We start from the raw sequence: 18639 nt of genomic DNA on the forward strand, positions 1-18639 counted from the left end.
CTGCTCTTCGCTGTACACACATGAGAGCCTTGCTCCCTGAATGGAATCCACCATTTGGTGGCAGTAATGATCAGGAAGGATTCCAGATTAGATAAGATGTTGTGGATTTCATTCAAGAAACTGTTTGCTCAAGTGATTTTGTCTGGCTGCCCCACCACCATCCTATTCTCAATTTGGGAATCAGCTGTTTTTAACAATGGGTAAGATTCTTCCCAAATATAAATTTCCATGAGATTTTTTCTTTGGATACTTGCAAACTATTAAAGTAGACCCCACCAAGCTTTTTGGGCTGTTGTGAAGAACTCTTGGCAAGAGCTACAAAATTCAAAACACTTCTGATGAAGAACAGGTGAACAAGACAGCCATCCGGGTTAGCCAAGTGCTCTTTTGTTTGAATGCTTACTCACCCACTGTAACATTTGATAAGTAGCCAACTAATAAATTATAGTACAAAAATTTGTTGTAAATTTATTCAAATTTATATTGTTTGGATTTTTGTAGTCATATATATATTTACAGTGTTTACTAAATTTCAGAAAAGCTTGAAATGCTGGAAATTATTGCTAAAATAATGGAAAAATGTGCTGTGACAGAACACTGGGTCATTGAAAGTCACAGTGCAGCTACTGAGGCAACTCGTGAGGTTGCTCAGGAAATGGAAGCATGTAGAGAGTCTGGATCTGTTCTGTCACCACCCGAAACTTTTCTCCAGGTATGTAACATGAATTAGAAAATAATTAACATTTTGTACAGCTAATTTTGTTTATATAGAATGCCTCGTGTCATTTTATTTGCCCTTCTGTACGTTTTTATGAAGATTTTAACTAATACAGTATGGTAGGAAGTCTTATGTAATGGAATTCATATTTTGATTATCCAAGAATCCTGCTTTCATACTGTAAAATAAAATATATTATTGTTCCTACATGATATACAAACCATTGAAATACTTCAGCACAGCTGGAAACAAGGTGTTAAAGTCAGTAGTTTTAATTTTACAACTTCCCCAGTAATTATATAGCTAAGAGTTTCACTCGCTGGCAGTTAAAATCCTGAAATTTGTGGGTTACACTAATTTTTCTATTTGTTTTGGTTGGGTGAGTTAACATTCAGAAATTCGCGGGTCACACAAATTTTCTATTTGTTTTGGTTAGGTAACAGTGCCCCGCCAACTTTCGGGGCAAGAGAGAGGAACAGCTCGGCAAAGAGCTCAGTTTGTTTATGCCAGCCAATGGTTATGGTTGTCAGTTGCAGTTATTCCTGAAATTTTTTGGACTTTTCTTTTGTAATCACAATTGGTGAAGTACTCTGTTCTTGTATTAGCCGTCTTAGCAAATCATTAGGTTCTTTGATAAAGAACTTTTTTGTTTTTGCTTTTTGTTTAACCTTGGTAACGTCAGGTCTTAGTGTTTTCGACAATTTCAGACAGGTTCTGCTAGCTTTAGATATTGCGCTAGAGGTTGCAAGATTAGGCTAACCAAGGAATCGTATGATAATCACAGTTTATGTAGTAATTCTTCTTCTTCCCAGCTTGAACCTATTTTTATATGGGGTCGCCATTATGAATGAGTTGTCTCCATCGATTTCTGTCCGGTGCATCGTTCTTGTCAATACCTTTCCATAACAAATCTTCCCCTACACAATCATGCCATTTCTTTCTTGGTCTTCCCTTTTTCCTTCTACCCCGCACTTCCATTTCTATCGTATGTCTTCCAACATGACGTTCCTCTCTTTGTAACAGGTGTCCATACCCTCAAAGCCTCCCCTCCTGTATTTTCTTTGTTATTTCAACTACCTTTGTCGATCCTCTTATATACTCATTTCTAATCCTATCTTCCCTTGTTACTCCTGACATCCATCTCAACATTCTCATTTCTGCTACATATATCTTCTCTGTTTTCCTCATACTTGCTGTTTCTGTTCCATATAACATAGCTGTTCTGACCACCGTCCTATGAAACTTTACCTTCATTTTCAGAGGAACCTTCTTGTCACAGAGGACCCTTGACCCAGACCTCAAGTTATTCCATCCTGCCTGAATTCAATGTCTCATCTTTTGGTTCATGCTTCCACTATGGACCCCAAGTACTGGAACTTCTGTTCTCTTTATTTCTTCCCTATCCAATCTTATGCTATTTCCACCATCCTCAGTAATATTGGAACACTTATATTTGGTTTTCTTCATGAAACTTACCTGTCAGATATATATATAGCTGTATTTTCTGAAGTCCGACAGAATTTCAAAAACTTCCGGCACACACAGTGGTCGTCCAGGTGGTTAGTACCCATTCCCGCCGCTGGGAGGCGGGTATCAGGAACCATTCCCATTTTCTATTCATAATTTTTCTGTCGCCGGTGCTGGAAACACCTGTTTTCAGTACCTCCGTCTTAGGATTTTGGAAACTTCATTGCCGCTAAGTATCCTAATTGTCTTTTGATTTATTTACTTGGATTTGTGGCTAGGCATACGCTATCTTAATTTGATTTGAATTTGATTCATTTTTGCATAAGATATCTGAATCTAGTTAGGCTAGTTTCAGAGGGTGTTGTCTGCAAAGATAGGGTGTGGCTACCGAAAGCTTTGGTAGATCCGCACTTGGTATGCACAAGGAGTATGGGTCTTGCTTCTTTGTTGAGATTTGTCATGTAAGGAGTGTGAGACTTTGTCTAATTCCGTAAGGAAGATGTATGATTCGTATGTATGCAATTAATCAGTAAACAAAAGTCAGGGTAGTGAACCTGCTAACCTTCCTGTAGACTTTATTTTGCCTAACCCTGTAGTATGGCCTACGGGCTATGAATATGTCTGCGAGAGGTGCTCGCTCTCCTTCATTGTTGTGAAGAGTGCTACTTCTGTAATTGTTACTCCTAACCCTGTAGTGTTGCCTTCGGGCCCTAATCAGTGTCTGTAGAGGGTATTGCCCTTTCTCTGATACTCTATCGATTCGTAACTTAGAATCGAAAGTGCTTGCTTTAGAGAGCAAAAGTGAAGTGGCTAAGTACAGTGACAGTGCCCCTTGTGTAGTGGAGGGTGCGTCAGATCGGCCTTATTTCGCCTCTAGGCCAGGACCTCTGCTTGACTCCCAGGACCCGGGGAGAGAGCATGTCGAAAGCCGAAGGAGGGTTACGAGGAACCCCCACCGATCTGGCGTGCCTTCGGCAGTATCTGATGAAACTCCCCAGGCTGCCAAAGTGCGTACACGTGCACGAATCCTGAAGGATTGCTTCTCATCCTCCGAAGCGTCCTCCCCGCGCAGGGGTTGGAGCTTTCGGAAGGACTCGCGCCCTCTAAATAGAAGCTTTATAGAAGAGGACGCTTCACGTCTCTCTCTCTCTCTCTCTCTCGTTATGCGTTTCAGTGAGAAGTAAGAAGCCGAACGTCGCCTGAACACGTGTACGTTTTTCCACCGAGAAATAAGAAAAAGAAGTCATAGTAGCAGGACGCTTTTGAGAGCAGACGTCCGAGCTTTGTTACTGTGAGAATAAGACGGCGTTTCCTCGCCCCTCGTATTCTCACACGATCAACCCTTCTCCTGAGACTGCTTCGTGCAGTCGGATTTCTCTCCGAGATGTATCTCGCTCTTCCCTGAAGGCAGTTTCTCTCGCTTGTTTTGACGCCTGTCAGGAGCGTGACGCTTTTCTGCACGCTTCTTTTGACGCTCGGCTAGATCCTACAACTAGATCCTATATTACAGACATCGAATTCAGGTAATGCATTCCTAGAGATGGCAGCAAGGACGTGACCTGTGTAGCTGGTGCTCTCTAATGAACTGTCACGGGGAGCGTGACCACAATGTGACAAAACCATTTTACCCTACTATTAGGGTGAAGCAAAAACATTACCATATTTCCATTTTGGTAGGAAAAAACTTTACAAGTGTAATATAGTCCGTTCAGGGAAACAAAATTCTGTCCAAAGAAAATGGTTCCCATCAGACTCATCCATCTTCTCACTAAGCATGTTCTCTAATAAGCTATGCTTTCGTAAGCATGAGAGCATTATATAATATAGTGCTCTGCCGCGTCAGAATCCTATATTATTCTGTTACCTTGCGGTAAACAGCATTGAAAGGTTGCAATGTCTTTCTTATTGAAAGCTTCTTAGCAAAATAAAACCCAGACAATGTTTATTCATGTTTACCTACAAATCCCCTCAATTCGAACTAAGTCCGTGATTGTAGGGGAGAGATACGGTTAGCCAGTCCATCCCGTAGGAGAGAAAGATGTAACTAACCGCTCATGACCGAGAACTACATGGTATTGTGTTGTCTTACAGTCACAGCAGGCTTCCTTAGCTGCCTCGCTGTATTCTTCCTGAGTTGCCAGTTACTCCATTCAATGAAGGAATATGATAAATTTATTATCGAGCCTAAGGAAGTTCTCAATAATGCATATTTAAGCGAAACATTCTTCGTTAAATACAGAAGCTGAGTTGGTGTTGTCGTAACAAACCCTTTAAGAGTAATCCTTACCTAGGAAACTCCTGGAAGGATACAGGGAATTCGGTTGCCAACCATAGAGGTAACTACGGTATGCGCATATGACTTGACCATACAGTATTCTTATACAGCAAATTCTCTACTACATTCTTTCCTCGCCGAGGCAGAGAGAGAATGGAAAATTTACTATCTTCCTTCTTTTCGTCAATAGAACGAATTAGTATTAGACGAAGGAGATCCCAAGTGAGAACCGAGGATCGAAGAGAATCTCTCGAGCTTCCTATTCTCTTGGACATAAGACTTAAAGGACGTATTCTACGCGTCTATTACTTGAAAGAGCCTCTAATCAATGAATGAGAGCTCCTTCGAGTCTTGTCCAAGGGAGCTTATATGCTTACGCGATAAGATGTATTGAGATCTTTGTCATTGAGAACTAATCCATTAAGATACAAAGAGTATACATTTTTTGTCAATTATGTGTTATGCACTTATTTGACAATACGTTTAATATTTCCCTAAGGAAGGAAGTTAATCCAGGAACTTGTTAAGTTTTCGTGATTTCCATAGAAATCGCGGAAGGGACAGGATTCCTGTTTATATATTGAGCTTACGGAAGGAAGATTGATGTTCCCTTTCCGCAGTCATTCCCTAACGCTGAATAGACAAGATTCTTATTAAGAAAAAAAACTCCAGTAGCTCTTGCCTCGTCATAATGAGGGAAGAGTATGAATGAAGGAGAGAGTCCACGCTGAGAGGAACTGCCTGTTACAGCAGTCATCTGAATATTGGAGAAGGGCTTCTCTCAGTATCAGAATCATTATGACAAAAGCGACGGCTGCCTGTGCGACATCTTGCGCCTTTGCCTGGAGAAGGCTGATCCTGCTAAAAACTAAAACGAGAAGAACTCTAGGAAGGCAATTCTTGCCTGACAGTGTCTGTCTCTGGAAAGTTCCGCACGCTTGGAATGTTCCGAGCACCTGGAATGTTTTCGCGCATCTTGAAGGTGACTCTCGCCTGGAACGTTCCACTTGTGTGGAAAGTTCCGCGCGTCTGGAAAGTTCCGCACGCCTCGGACAGTGTCGCCTGTCCGCTTTGTCCACATCTGGCGCTTGGCGCTGTCCGCATACGACACTTTTGCCTGTCCGGAGTGTCCACGTCTGGCCCTTGACTCCCGGCTGGCGCTGTCCCCGTACGACACTTTTGCCTGTCCAGGGTGTCCGCGTCTGGCGCTTGGCGCCCGGTTGGAGTATCGAAAGATACTTTTTTCTCGTCCGGGCTGTCCGCCTTGTCCAGGTTGTCTGTATCTATCGCTTGGCGCCTGTTTGGCGCTGTCCGCGTAGGATACTTTTTCCCGTCTGGGCTGTCCGCATCTGGCGCCTGGCTGGCGCTGTCCGCTTCGGACACTCGATTCTGTCCGAGCTGTCTGCGTCGGACACTCGCTCTGTCCGCACCTCTGGTTGTCCGCCTCGGACAATAAAGATGCTTGTCCGAGTTGTTTTCCGCATCTTCGAACTTCAAACATGTCTGTAAGATGACGAATCGGACTCTAAGACGCACTCTTTGAGGATGCCTTTCCAATGGCGATCCTTGGCAGTCTGGGTCATCACAGATCCTGCCGAGGGGACGCCTGATCGGTGGGGATTCTCCGTAACCTCCGTACGGCTTTCGACATTCCTTCTCCTCTGGGCCTGGGAGCTTGGAAGAGGTCTAGGCCTGAGAGCGAGACAGAGCCGATCAGACGCACCCTCCACTGCAATGGGGAACACTATAATCACTTCTTACCTTTCAATAACTCGCATTTTGAGCTACATCCATTTATCTTCAAATTGCAACTATGAATTTGTAGTTCCTGTGAAGTAAGAAGGTGATGAGGATGCAACACTACTAGTACTGTTAATAGTCTAATTGCTCATTAGTACGAGAGCTATTAAAACTTCTAAAGGAAGCGTATCTAGTTATGTGCTTTTCTGACTTCCTAAAGTAGGAAGTTAGAGTTTGATATTTCCTCAATCAAATTCTAACACTTATTACATGTATTAATGAATACATATTAATATTTCCCTTTCTTGCAAACTATGTGAGTGTCTACCAAAAATTTTGGTAGTTAAACTTCATATATTCTTCGAAATTTTCGAAGCCAAATTCATTAAAAAGTTAATAAAAGCGTATGCCGAACCAAAGACCCAGTACTTCCTGCAAAGACAGCCCCCCAGAAGATCGATGGCGATGAAAAACGAAAATCAAGTCAGGAGGTACCGCAAACGTATGTTTACAATACGGGCGACAGAGAAAATCTGGTTCTAGAACGGTAATGGTTCCTATTCCTGCCACCCAGGGCAGGGCGGTAGATCACCTGACCTACCTGTAGCGTGTGCCCCGAAATTCGAATTTCTGTCGGGGACAACGGAGTCTATAGCTAAGTATATATCTGACAGGTAAGTTGAATGTATAAAAATAAGATTTTCATACAATCAACTTACCTGTCAGATATATACATAGCTAAGACTCCGTCGTCCCCGACAGAAATTCAAATTTCGCGCCACTCGCTACAGGTAGGTCAGGTGATCTACCGGCCTGCCCTGGGCGGCAGGACTAGGAACCATCCCCGTTTTCTATCATATTTTCTCTGTCGCCGGTGGTATCAACATTGTTGCTATTACCTCCTGACTTAGATTCATATTTCATCCTTTGATCATCGTTTTTCGGCATTTTGGTGACGTATCTGGATCGTGTTTTGACATTCGCTACTGTGGACTGTTTTTGGAATAACTCTTTTGGATTTTTCTCAGTATGTCTGATTCAAATGTGAGTGTGAGAATGTGTGTGAATGTAGGCTGCAGGGTGAGGATACCGAAAGCTTCGGTTGATCCTCACACTGTATGCCGTAAATGTAGGGGGTTTCAGTGTTCTGCTATTAATACTTGTAAGGAATGCGAGGGATTGAATGCAGAAGAGTGGAAGACTTTGACTTCTTATTTGAAGAAGTTAGAGAGGGATAGAGTTAGACGGCTGAAAGGTGTGAGTTCAAGGCCTATTGAGCCTTTCAACGGATAATTCTAATCCTACTGATGTAGATTCTCCCTATGTATCTCATTCTCAGAGTGCTTTTTCGGATTCGGCATTCGGAAATCGGCCAATCTGAAAGCTACAATTAGAGACATGAAGTCCAAGATGGCTGACTTCAAAGGTAAGGGCTAGTGAAAGTGAGCATTTCAGTGAAGTGAGTTCTCCCAGTGTTGTGGAGGGGGGCGTTTGATCAGTCCCTGCGACGCTCCCAGGCCTAGACCTCTTCCAAGCTCCCATGCCCAGAGGAGAAGGAAAGTCGAAAGCCTTAAGGAGGTCGTGGGGAATCCCCAACGGTCAGACGTCCCTTCAGCTAGCTCTGCTTCGTGGCAGGCGGCTCAAGGGCGCTATAGAAAAAGCGTCCTTCGCGAGTGTTTCTCGTCCTCTCCCTCTCTCCCATCACCTAAACGAGGGTGGAAGGAGTCGAACTTGTCGATGACCGCTGAAGCGTCATAATGAAGCCTGACATAGATTCTAGACCCAGAGCGCTTCTCAGATGACGCTCCGTCTTCTATTAAGAAAGCGAAGGTGGCGTCAGCGTCACCTGACGTGTACGCCGGAAGTACCCTTTCATTCTTCTCCCCCGAGTGATGACGAAAGGCGTCATGCACTGGACGGTGGGAGAAGCGTCAAGAAAGATAATTATGGGCAGTTCAAGAGGCAACTGTCATCTCTAGTGGGGAGTTTTAGCGCCCCGTCGGAAGGACGTTGACGCTTCAATTAAGAAGTCTCACCTGCTCAACGAGAAGCGTCAGACAGACGTGAAGCTGCTAAACGTCTTGCAGAAGCTTCGAGTTCGAGAGCGAGAACGGGGGCTTACGAGAGTTTCGTAACGCCAGAGAGACGTAAGACGTCTTTTAGACGTGAACGTCATTGAAAGCGGATCTTAGACGTGACGCTCCGTCCAATATTGTGACGCCAAGTAGGACGCCTTTGGAGAGCGGAGCGTCTTCCAGGCACGAAGCGTCATCAAGACGTCAGCAAGAGACGTCAGCCAGGACGCTTGGCGAACGGAAGCGTCATACAAGCGGGAAGCGTCTTTCTAAATTTCAAGAGAAGCCGGAGCTTGTGACGCCTTCCAAGTCTATTAGAGCGGGAAAGAGGAAGGATTATCATTCCCTTAGCCCCTCTCCTATTAGGAGTTTGTCTCCTCCAGAAGAGGAACGTTCGGAAAGGAGAACGGAGACTCATGTAGATCCCGAGTTGGAGGAAAACTCGGATGATGAATATCATGGAAGAGAGGGTCTGTCTAACTATAAGGTTTTGACTACCCTGCTTCTTGAGGAGTATGGAGACGAGTTGACTCCTGCCGCTCCTCCTTCTCCGCGCTCGCTCTTTTCCAGTGCTAAGACGAAGAAGCCTTCGTCTTTTCTCAAAATGAAACCCACCATTTCGATGAAGAGGGCATTACAATCCTTAGAACTCATGGATGAAGTCTAAGAAAGACTTAGTGAGAACAGTCCTTCTGCATGCCTCCAGCAAGATTAGCTGGAGAGGCATCTGGTATCAGACGGGAGAGAATATGGGTATTGCTCTCCCTTCTACAACGGAAGCAGGATTTTTCGACCTTAGTTGACGCTTCACGTCGACAAAGTCTCAATTCAGCACGAATTACGTGGGGAATTTCGGAACTGGATCATCTCCTCAAGGGACTCTTTCATGTATTGGAAGTCTTCAAACTTCTTAAGAGTTGGTCCCTTGGGTTTGGGGTGATGTCCAAGAAAGCCCATGATTCGGAAGGAATCGAACCTGAAGACCCTGTTATGCATATTGTCTTGTATTGACAAAGCGGTACAGGATGGATCTTTTGAAATCTCCTCATTGTTTGGAGCAGGTCTTTTAAAGAAAAGGACTGTATATGGCACCTTCTTAACAAAGGCAGTCTCTCATGCTCAGAGGGCAGCTCTACTGTATTCGCCTCTATCTGACTTTTTGTTCCCTTCTCAGTTAGTAAAGGACATTGCGCAGTTCTTTTAACTGCGGAAGGCGACTCAGGATCTTCTGACGCAGTCAGCAAGAAAGAAGAAACCTGTTTCTGCATCGGACAAGAAAGGACCTAGTACATCGGTGCAGCCCTTTCGAGGTGGTCCGTCCTCCAGACCTCCCACAAGAAGGAAGGCTCCGGAGGAAGAGAGGTAGATCTGCCTTTCGTCCCTTTAAAAGGGAAAATGAAGATTCTCTCTCCAAGCACCAGTAGGTGCCAGGCTCCTGGGATTTGTGGAAGCCTGGACACTGATAAACGCAGACGCGTCTTCTTTGGCGATCTTAAGGAAGGGATATCGTATCCCTTTCCTGAACACTCCTCCCCTAACGTCAATACCAAGGGAACTATCAGCCAAGTACAAGGATCCTGTGCTGAGGGATACTCTTCGATCGATGGTGGAACAAATGTGGGACAAGAGAGCGATAGAACTAGTATGGGATCAAAACTCCCCGGGGTTTTACAATCGCCTTTTTCTGGTTGCGAAAGCCTCGGGAGGCTGGAGACCAGTACTGGACGTCAGCTCTCTGAACAAATTTGTTCAGAAGGAGAAGTTCTCCATGGAGACTTCTGCTTCAGTCCTAGCGTCATTACGACAAGGAGATTGGATGGTGTCTCTAGATCTCCAGGACGCCTACTTTCACGTCCCGATCCACCCTTCATCGAGAAGTACCTCCGTTTCATGACGGGGGGAAGGATCTATTCAGTTCAGAGCCTTGTGTTTCGGCCTGTCCACAGCTCCTCAGGTCTTCACAAGCCTGATGAAGAATGTGGCGAGGTTTCTTCACCTCAAAGGAGTAAATGTCTCTCTGTATCTGGACGACTGGCTCATCAGGGCCAGATCAGAGAGACAGTGCTTGGAGGACCTAAAGTTAACTCTAGATTTGATCAAAGCGTTGGGATTGCTCGTGAACCTCGAGAAGTCTCAGCTGACCCCCAGACAGGACCTAGTCTATCTGGGGATTCGGATGGATTCTCGGGGTTTTCGAGTATTTCCTTCGCAGAGAGAATCACAAAAGGTTTGCGGATTGTCTCTCTCTTTCTTAGGGAAGCAACATATGTCGGCGAGGGAAATGGTTGAGCCTTCTAGGGACGCTTTCCTCGCTAGAACAGTTCTTCCCACTAGGAAGACTTCATTTACGTCCGCTTCAATTCTTCCTCAAGAAGTCTGGGAGCTGAAAACCGGACAACTTCGGACGTTTTTCCCATTCCAGTGGAGATAAAGTCGCACCTAGAGTGGTGGTTGCCCCCTCTGGAAGAGGAACAAAGGGATCTCTCTAAAACACAGAACCCAGACCTAGTGTTGTACTCCGACGCGTCGGAGAAAGGTTGGGGAGCGACATGAGGCTCAGAAGAGGTGTCAGGCACCTGGGAACCAGCACAGGTGACTTGGCACATAAACTGCAAAGAGCTCGTCGCCGTACATCTGGCTTTGAAGAGCCTAGAACCTCTGGTGTCAAACAAGGTAGTGCAAGTAAACGTGGACAAACACCACAGCACTTGCCTACATTCGGAAACAGGGAGGGACGCACTCCTCGTTCCTTTACGAGCTGAACGAGAGACCTATTACTTTCGGACGTCTCACAGGACATCTCCCTACTGACAAGGTTCGTACAGGGAGTAAAGAATGTGAGGGCGGACAGGCTCAGCAGGAGGAACCAGGTCCCTTCATACAGAATGGACACTACACGAGGAAGTGTGTCTCGATCTCTGGTCTCTGTGGGGGACTCCTCATGTGGATCTCTTCGCAACATTCATTTCAAAAAGGCTTCCAGTTTTTTGCTCGGTCGTGGAAGATCCAAGAGCACTTATGGTAGACGCCTTCCTGCTAAATTGGTCTCGAGTAGACGTTTATGCTTTTCCCCCATTCAAAATCCTGGGGTTAGTAATGAAAAAGTTTGTGGCGTCAAGGAGACGAGGATGACATTAATAGCCCCCTTTTGGCCGGCCCAGGAATTGGTTCACGAGGTGGTAGAGTGGATCGTAGACTTTCCAAGATCCCTACCAAGAAGGACGGATCTTCTCAGACAACCACACTTCAAGAGGTACCATCAAAACCTCCCGCTCTCGCTCTGACTGCCTTTCGACTATCGAAAGACTTGTCAGAGCGAGAGGCTTTTCTCGCGAAGTGGCAAGCGCGATCGCGAGAGCACGCAGAACCTCCACTACGCAAAGTTATTAACAATCGAAGTTGGGAGGTATTTAGAAGGTGGTGTAGATCCAAGAAGTTGTCCTCCTCCACTACCTCTTTAGCGGAAATTGCTGATTTCCTGCTATTCCTGAGAGAAAAATCTCATCTAGCCGTATCCACAATAAAGGGATACAGAAGTATGCTCTCGGCTGTATTCAGGAACAGAGGATTAGATCTGGCAAATAATAAAGATCTCCACGATCTCATAAGGTCTTTTGAGACTGCAAAGTCTAAGGAACCAGTACTCCGAACTGGAACCTAGACGTAGTCCTCAAGTATCTGTCATCGGAAAGATTCGAACCTCCTCATCTGGCATCGTTTTATTTAGACACAACCAGAAATGCCTATTCCTATTATCTTTAGCTACGGCAAAGAGAATTAGTGAATTACATGCTCTGCAGGATAAAGTAGGATTCAAGGGAGACTCGGCTATTTGCTCGTTTAAGACCCTGTTTTTAGCGAAAAACGAGAATCCCACGAATCCCTGGCCTAAGTCATTCGAAGTCAAAGGAATGTCGAGTCTCGTAGGCAGAGAAGCAGAGAGGTCTCTATGCCCTGTTAGAGCTCTGAAGTTCTACCTTCAGAGAAAGCATCAGATGGGAGGCTCTAGACAAGGTCTTTGGTGCGCGGTAAAAGACACAGACTGATGTCCAAGAATGCGCTGGCATTCTTTTTGTTAAAGAAACGTCATTACAGACGCTCATAAGGTCTGTCCTGACGAACAGTTACAACTATTGAGAGTAAAAGCTCATGAAGTAGAGCTGTAGCGACGTCTCTCTCGTTTTATAAGAATATGTCGCTTAAAACATCATAGATACGACATTTTGGAGATGCAACTCAGTATTTGCATCTCATTACTTGAAAGACGTTCGTGTGACATATGAGAAGTGTTTTTCTCTAGGTCCTTTCGTATCGGCGGATACGATTCTGGGTACGGGAGCCGACAACCAATCCTTAAATGTATATACTTTTCTTCTTTTTGGATATGGTCTGGAGTCTCTTCGAACAATGGAGGACTTGGTTTAGCACGGGCGGGCCGTCTATGTTGTTCAGTAAGAGACGCTTGTCATATCCAATTAGATGAGTATAATTTTTTTTGAAAATTAGTAGGTGTGTGTAGTGGTTTTTGAGTTACGGTTGTTGTGACGAGTTCGGGATAACTCGGAACACCTCCTAGTTCTAAACATATGGTTAGGATCAGGTGGTCGGGATTGGGTTGGTGTGCTCTTCATAAGGTGTATTCGTCATATAAGTGGATCAGCACCCATTGTCAAAGTCCTTTTAGGCTCTGCCGAGTAAGCGGATAAGACCCCATCGGCAGACCCACAAGAACTCTTGGCCATAGATCATATCTCGCTAAAGTTTCTTGAGGTGATGCAGACTACTGGGCAAACACCCACGAAGTCTACCACCTATCAGGTAGGAACCAAGGTTTTATTTATACCTACAACATATGTTGTTTACCTGTCTATTCCATATAGAAGCTGTCTCTTACCCTCCACCGAAGGGTGCCAATCAGCTATGTATATATCTGACAGGTAAGTTGATTGTATGAAAATGATATTGTTATGTTACAATAAAGTTTCATACATACTTACCTGGCAGATATATACAATTAAAGGCCCACCCAGCCTCCCCGCAGGAGACAGGTGAAGAGAAAATATGATAGAAAACGGGGATGGTTCCTAGTCCTGCCGCCCAGGGCAGGCCGGTAGATCACCTGACCTACCTGTAGCGAGTGGCGCGAAATTTGAATTTCTGTCGGGGACGACGGAGTCTTAGCTATGTATATATCTGCCAGGTAAGTATGTATGAAACTTTATTGTAACATAACAATATCATTTTTAGCTTACAATTGCGTTTTTCTACCATTTCGGTCGAGTCAAAGTTGACCGAAGGTTGAAATTATATGAAAATATTTCAAAACTGATAAAAGCTACAACCATGAGTTGTTTTTTTGTTGTATTCTACATGAAATTGTGCACATTTTCATATATAATACTCCATGTAACGGCTAATTTAAAATGGTGCAAAAATTATGTCAAAGTGACGAAATAATTTCTGAGATGTGTCGCTGATACTTTTTAGTGCGATAATAAAGAAATTCGCTCTTGCGCGCCTAGGTAACGATTGTAAGCAAAACAACGCCTTGATCTGTGAGCTCCCAGCATCCCCCAAGGCACGTGATTAAAAAGTTCTCGCCTAGTAGGCTTATAACTATTTTTCCGCGAATTAAAGAAAAAAACCTTTTTTATATCGATATACCATATGTCCAATTGGCACCCAACAGACAATTTATATCAACGTTTAATACGTCCAGTCGGCGTTAAAGGGTTAATTATGTACAGTATACGTAGTCATGGGTCCCAAGAAAGTTGCTGAAGTTCACGGAAAGAAGAGGATGATTTCTATGGAGAGGAAGATGGAGATCATTAAAAAATATGAAGCTGGTATGCGGTTGAGTGTGATCGTTAAGGAATACGGCTGAAATCCATCAACAATAGGCACCATCCTTAAGCAGAAGGAAGCCATCAAAGCAGCTACACCTTCCAAGGGCGTGACTATTTTGTCTAGCAAGAGGAGCCACGTGCACGACGAGATGGAGAGGCTGCTTCTTGTTTGTATAAAATACAAAGAAATTGCTGGCGATACGATAACCGAGACGGCAATCTGCCACAAGGCCAGCGCTATTTTCAGCGATTCTGTTGCCCAGGCCGAAGACGACGTAGGAGAAGGGACATCGATGCCAACCCCAGACTTCAAGGCTTCTCATGTGTGGTTTGAAAAATTCTGGAAATGGACTGGCATATATTTGGTGGTGCGGCATGGGGAGGCGGCCAGCTCGGACAGGAAAGTGGCTGAAGCCTTTATTAAGACGTTCTATGAGATGACGATCAACGAAGGCTACAGTTCTCAGCAAGTCTTCAACTTGATGAGACTGGCCTTTTTTGGATAAAATGCCTCGTCGGACGTACATCATGCAGGAAGAGAAGAAGCTACCCGGGCATAAGCCTATGAAAGACAGGCTTACGCTCGCACTTTGTTCCAACGCCAGTGGGGATTGCAAGGTGAAGCCCCTACTTGTCTATCATTCGGAGACTCCTTGAGCCTTCAAGGCCCACAAAGTGCTAAAGGAGAAGCTTTCAGTGATGTGGAGGGCTAATGTGAAAGCCTGGGTGACGAGACTTTTGTTCACCGAGTGGGTAAATCTGTGTTTCGGCCAGACAGTGAAGAAATTCTTAGAAGAGAAGCGCCTCCCTCTGAAATGTCTGCTGTTGTTGGACAGTGCCCCTGCTCACCCTCCTGGCCTCGAAGAAGATATCCTAGCAGACTATTCTTTCATCAATGTTCTTTATCGTTCGCCTAACACCACCCCTCTCCTCCAGCCCGTGGACCAGCAAGTGATATCGAACTTCAAGAAGCTGTATACGAAACATCTTTACAAGAGATGTTTCGACATCACCGATACCACAAACCTTGTGTGAATTTTGGAAGGAGCATTTTGATATCGTAATATGCATCCACATCAATCAAGCTTGGCAGGAGGTTTCGAGGCGAACCTTGAATTCTTTGTGGAGGAAACTGGCCTGATGCCGTATCCGCCCGAGACTTTGAGGGATTCGACGTGGGCGAAGCTGGTGCAGATTCAGAAACAGTTGACGATCCTGAAACTGTTTCACAACCAGATCTTGACGAGATCGTTGCACTCGGCAAGTCCATGGGGGTGGTCGTTGACAAGGACGACATCAATGACCTTTTCGAGGAGCACCAAGAGGAGCTTACGATGGATGACCTGAAGGAGTTGGAGGCCATGCAACATAACGTCGTTCAAGAAGAGTTCTCCTCTAGCAGTGGCGAGGAGGAGGACGACCCTATGACAAGGCAGAAATAAAGAATGCTCTAGCTGCTTTTCATAAGGTGCAATCATTTGTAGAAAAGATACCCCGAAAAGGCTTACACAGGTCGTATGCTTGCGCAGTTCGATGACGCTTGCCTGAGTCGTTTCAGGAACATTCAAGCAACATATTGGAAGTGAAAATCAGTGTTTGCCTCTCATTACCTGCGTGAAATCGAAACTATGACAATTGCAGTACCCTTGGTCCATATTTTGCTGCTGGCACAGTGTTGGGTAAGGGTGTGTAGGAAGTTGTTCCTTCCTATTCTAGTCTCTTTGCCTTGAATAAGGTTGTTAAGTTTTAAGGGGAGCCTGGAGGTACTACTGGTGTACTAGGAGTACCCATCAGTCTAATTTTTAGTTGGGTATGGGTTAAAAAAAAATTTGGGGGTGATATGTTTTACTCTGGTATATTTGATGTTGTATGGTACTGCTCCCTGGGCAAGGGCATCTTTCGGTTTACCATGCTAGCCATGGACTATTCCTTAGCTGCATGGATCCCACTAAGTAGAGGACAGCTCTTGGCTATATTGCCACGTCTCAACAAGTCAAGATGAGCATCTGCAGAGGCAGTAATTATCTGTACAGCTCTATGAACAGGTAAGAAACCAACAAAACAAGCAATCTCACAGTTGCTAGCACTAAGTACATATTTTCTTTTCATTATTTATATGAGAGGTATGTGCCTATCCATGGATCCCACCACCTACAACGTGGAATTCAGCTTTGTAACTTCAGTCAGCGCGGTTATCGGCGGGACTTCCTTTCCCGGGGGTGTGCTGATAAGCGAAAACTGCCATTAACTGAAACTGCGATTTATGGTGCTTATGGCGTCGATAACCGGTTACGGCACCTGTTATTTATGTGTATGGTATCATAACTCTATTATTGGTGCTTTATGGTGCCATAAGGTGCTGTATGTTGCCAATAACCAGAACTCGGCCCGTTATAGCACCATAAATTGCTGATTTTATGGCACCATAAAACCGGATTACCGATAACTGGGGACTGCCTGTACTTGGTAAGTTGCATACATAAAAATTAAATTTTTTATAATAAAATAAGATTTTATGTATTACTTACCAAGTAGTTACATGATCAAAGCCCTCCCTCCTCCCCTCACATGGATGGTAGGACATAAACAACTGAAGTTTGTGTGGAGTTGGTTCCTCTCTCCCCCAATACAAATCTAGCACTACCACAAATTTTAAAAATTATAGACAGATTTGGAAACTATAGCTATGTAACTACTTGGTAAGTATACATAAAATCTTATTTCATTATGAAAATGTCATTTTGCATTGATAAATATTCACTAATAGTGTGGCAGTCCCAGGTTTATGAGTTTCAGTTTACAACGTTCCAAGGTCAAGAAGCTTTTCAATTATATTTGTCAGAAAATATTTCTAGGTTTACGACGCATGTTCCAGGGTTATGATGCTTACGACGCCAGTCTGATGGAAGAAATATGTCTCCAAAAAAGCAAAATAATCAATATTTGAAGGATTTTTTTTAATGAAAAATGCAATATAAATGCAGTTTATTTAGTTTTTGATACACCCAAAACATTAAAAGTAAGGTTTTCTTAGGATTGTTTGATTTTCGACGATGTTCTGGTTTACGACAATATTCAGCCCACGACATGTCTCAAGAACGGAACCCCCGTCATAAACCGGGGACTGCCTATATTTTCATGTTATTTTTATTACGAAATACATTTTTATGATACAAAAATGCTTTAATAATTCTCAAATATTAATATTGATTAACCCTTAGTGGTTGAACATGCTCACATGAGTAGCAATAACAGGTTTTGGGTGGACGATGGAATTTGGGAATGGACGATTTTGGTGAATCAGACAGGAAAGAGGTGCCATTACTTGCCCATAAATTGACTAATGGCAACTTTTAGACTAGCTAAAATCAATTGGGCAGCTCAGGAGATAGTTGGAATGTTGACTCCAAGGGAAGGATATAGTGCCTCTCTGTCTCACATGATGTCTTTTTATAAATTTGTTCATGAATATACTAAGGGGTTGCTGTTGGTTTTAGTTCTTATCTTTTATGATAGTACGTCAGATAAAAATGTTATTTTACAAAGAAATATTAGAAAAAAACATGTATGTATCCAAAAAAGTTATTGCATCTTAGTTCTTAGTAAATTTATGTAAATATTTTACAACAAACATCCTCAGAATTTGTTACTAATTTTATTTCTTATCTGTTTTGATATTGTGTGAGCTGTAATTATAATTTACATGATAAAATAAATTTATTCATTAGAAGAATCATGTATAACTCTATAAAGTTTACAATTGTCTTGTAAAAGAGGCCCCACAAGGGGTTGTAAAGAGTCATTTTTAACCTCTCGTTGAATTTATGGAAAAAAAAACAAAATTTTCTTACAGCATGTGCAGTTGCATTTCTTCCTCTTTCCATTGATGGATTTTTTCTTAAATTGGCTGACTTCAAAGTTTCCCTGGGCTGGGGTGCTGCATATGGATTTGTTACCTCAGCTCCTAAGGGTTAATATGTACTGTATTAAGTTTTATAAGATTAAATGCTATCAAATAATAAAAATAGTAATTCTCTCCCTCTCTCACTTACTGAGATGTATGTTTTTTGTATGGTAAATAAATGATTTACTAATTTCCAAATTATATTAATGTAACCAGCAATAATATCAATTCATTAAAGAAAATACTTTAGGCAGTCCCCAGGTTACGGTGGGGGTTCTGTTCCTGGCATGACACTCCAAGCAAAAAATTTTAAGTCAGTGTTTACAGTGCCATAAAGCAGGTAATGGCACCGGAAATCCACTTATGGCACTGAAATTGTGAGGCAAGCGCCGTAAGTCCGGAACGACATAACCCAAACCTGATGTAACCCCAGGTGCTGCCTAGTGAATTATGTAGTAAGATTTTAGTTTATAAATAAAACAATTATGTAAGAATGAAGGAAAACAACGTCTTTGGGCATAGAGACCTGTAGGTAAGGGTCAGGGTGATGTTACAAATGTCAAGAAACCGGACAGTGATTGGGGAGTGTTGTCTTCTTGAAGAGAGAGAGT

At 43.6% G+C, this 18639-nt stretch overlaps 1 protein-coding gene across 1 annotated transcript in view; it reads left to right on the forward strand.

The window, feature by feature from the left end:
• Positions 1-503: 503 nt before the first annotated feature.
• Positions 504-18639, forward strand: part of LOC135205594 (E3 SUMO-protein ligase NSE2-like) — a 48479-nt gene continuing 30343 nt past the window's right edge. The window contains exon 1 of the mRNA XM_064236364.1: positions 504-712. Coding sequence (XP_064092434.1) covers positions 548-712 — 165 coding nt within the window. The 5' untranslated portion in view covers positions 504-547. The remainder of the gene's footprint in view (positions 713-18639) is intronic.

Source organism: Macrobrachium nipponense, chromosome 24 (assembly GCF_015104395.2).
Source record: "Macrobrachium nipponense isolate FS-2020 chromosome 24, ASM1510439v2, whole genome shotgun sequence".
In the NCBI taxonomy this organism is placed as follows: domain Eukaryota; kingdom Metazoa; phylum Arthropoda; class Malacostraca; order Decapoda; family Palaemonidae; genus Macrobrachium; species Macrobrachium nipponense.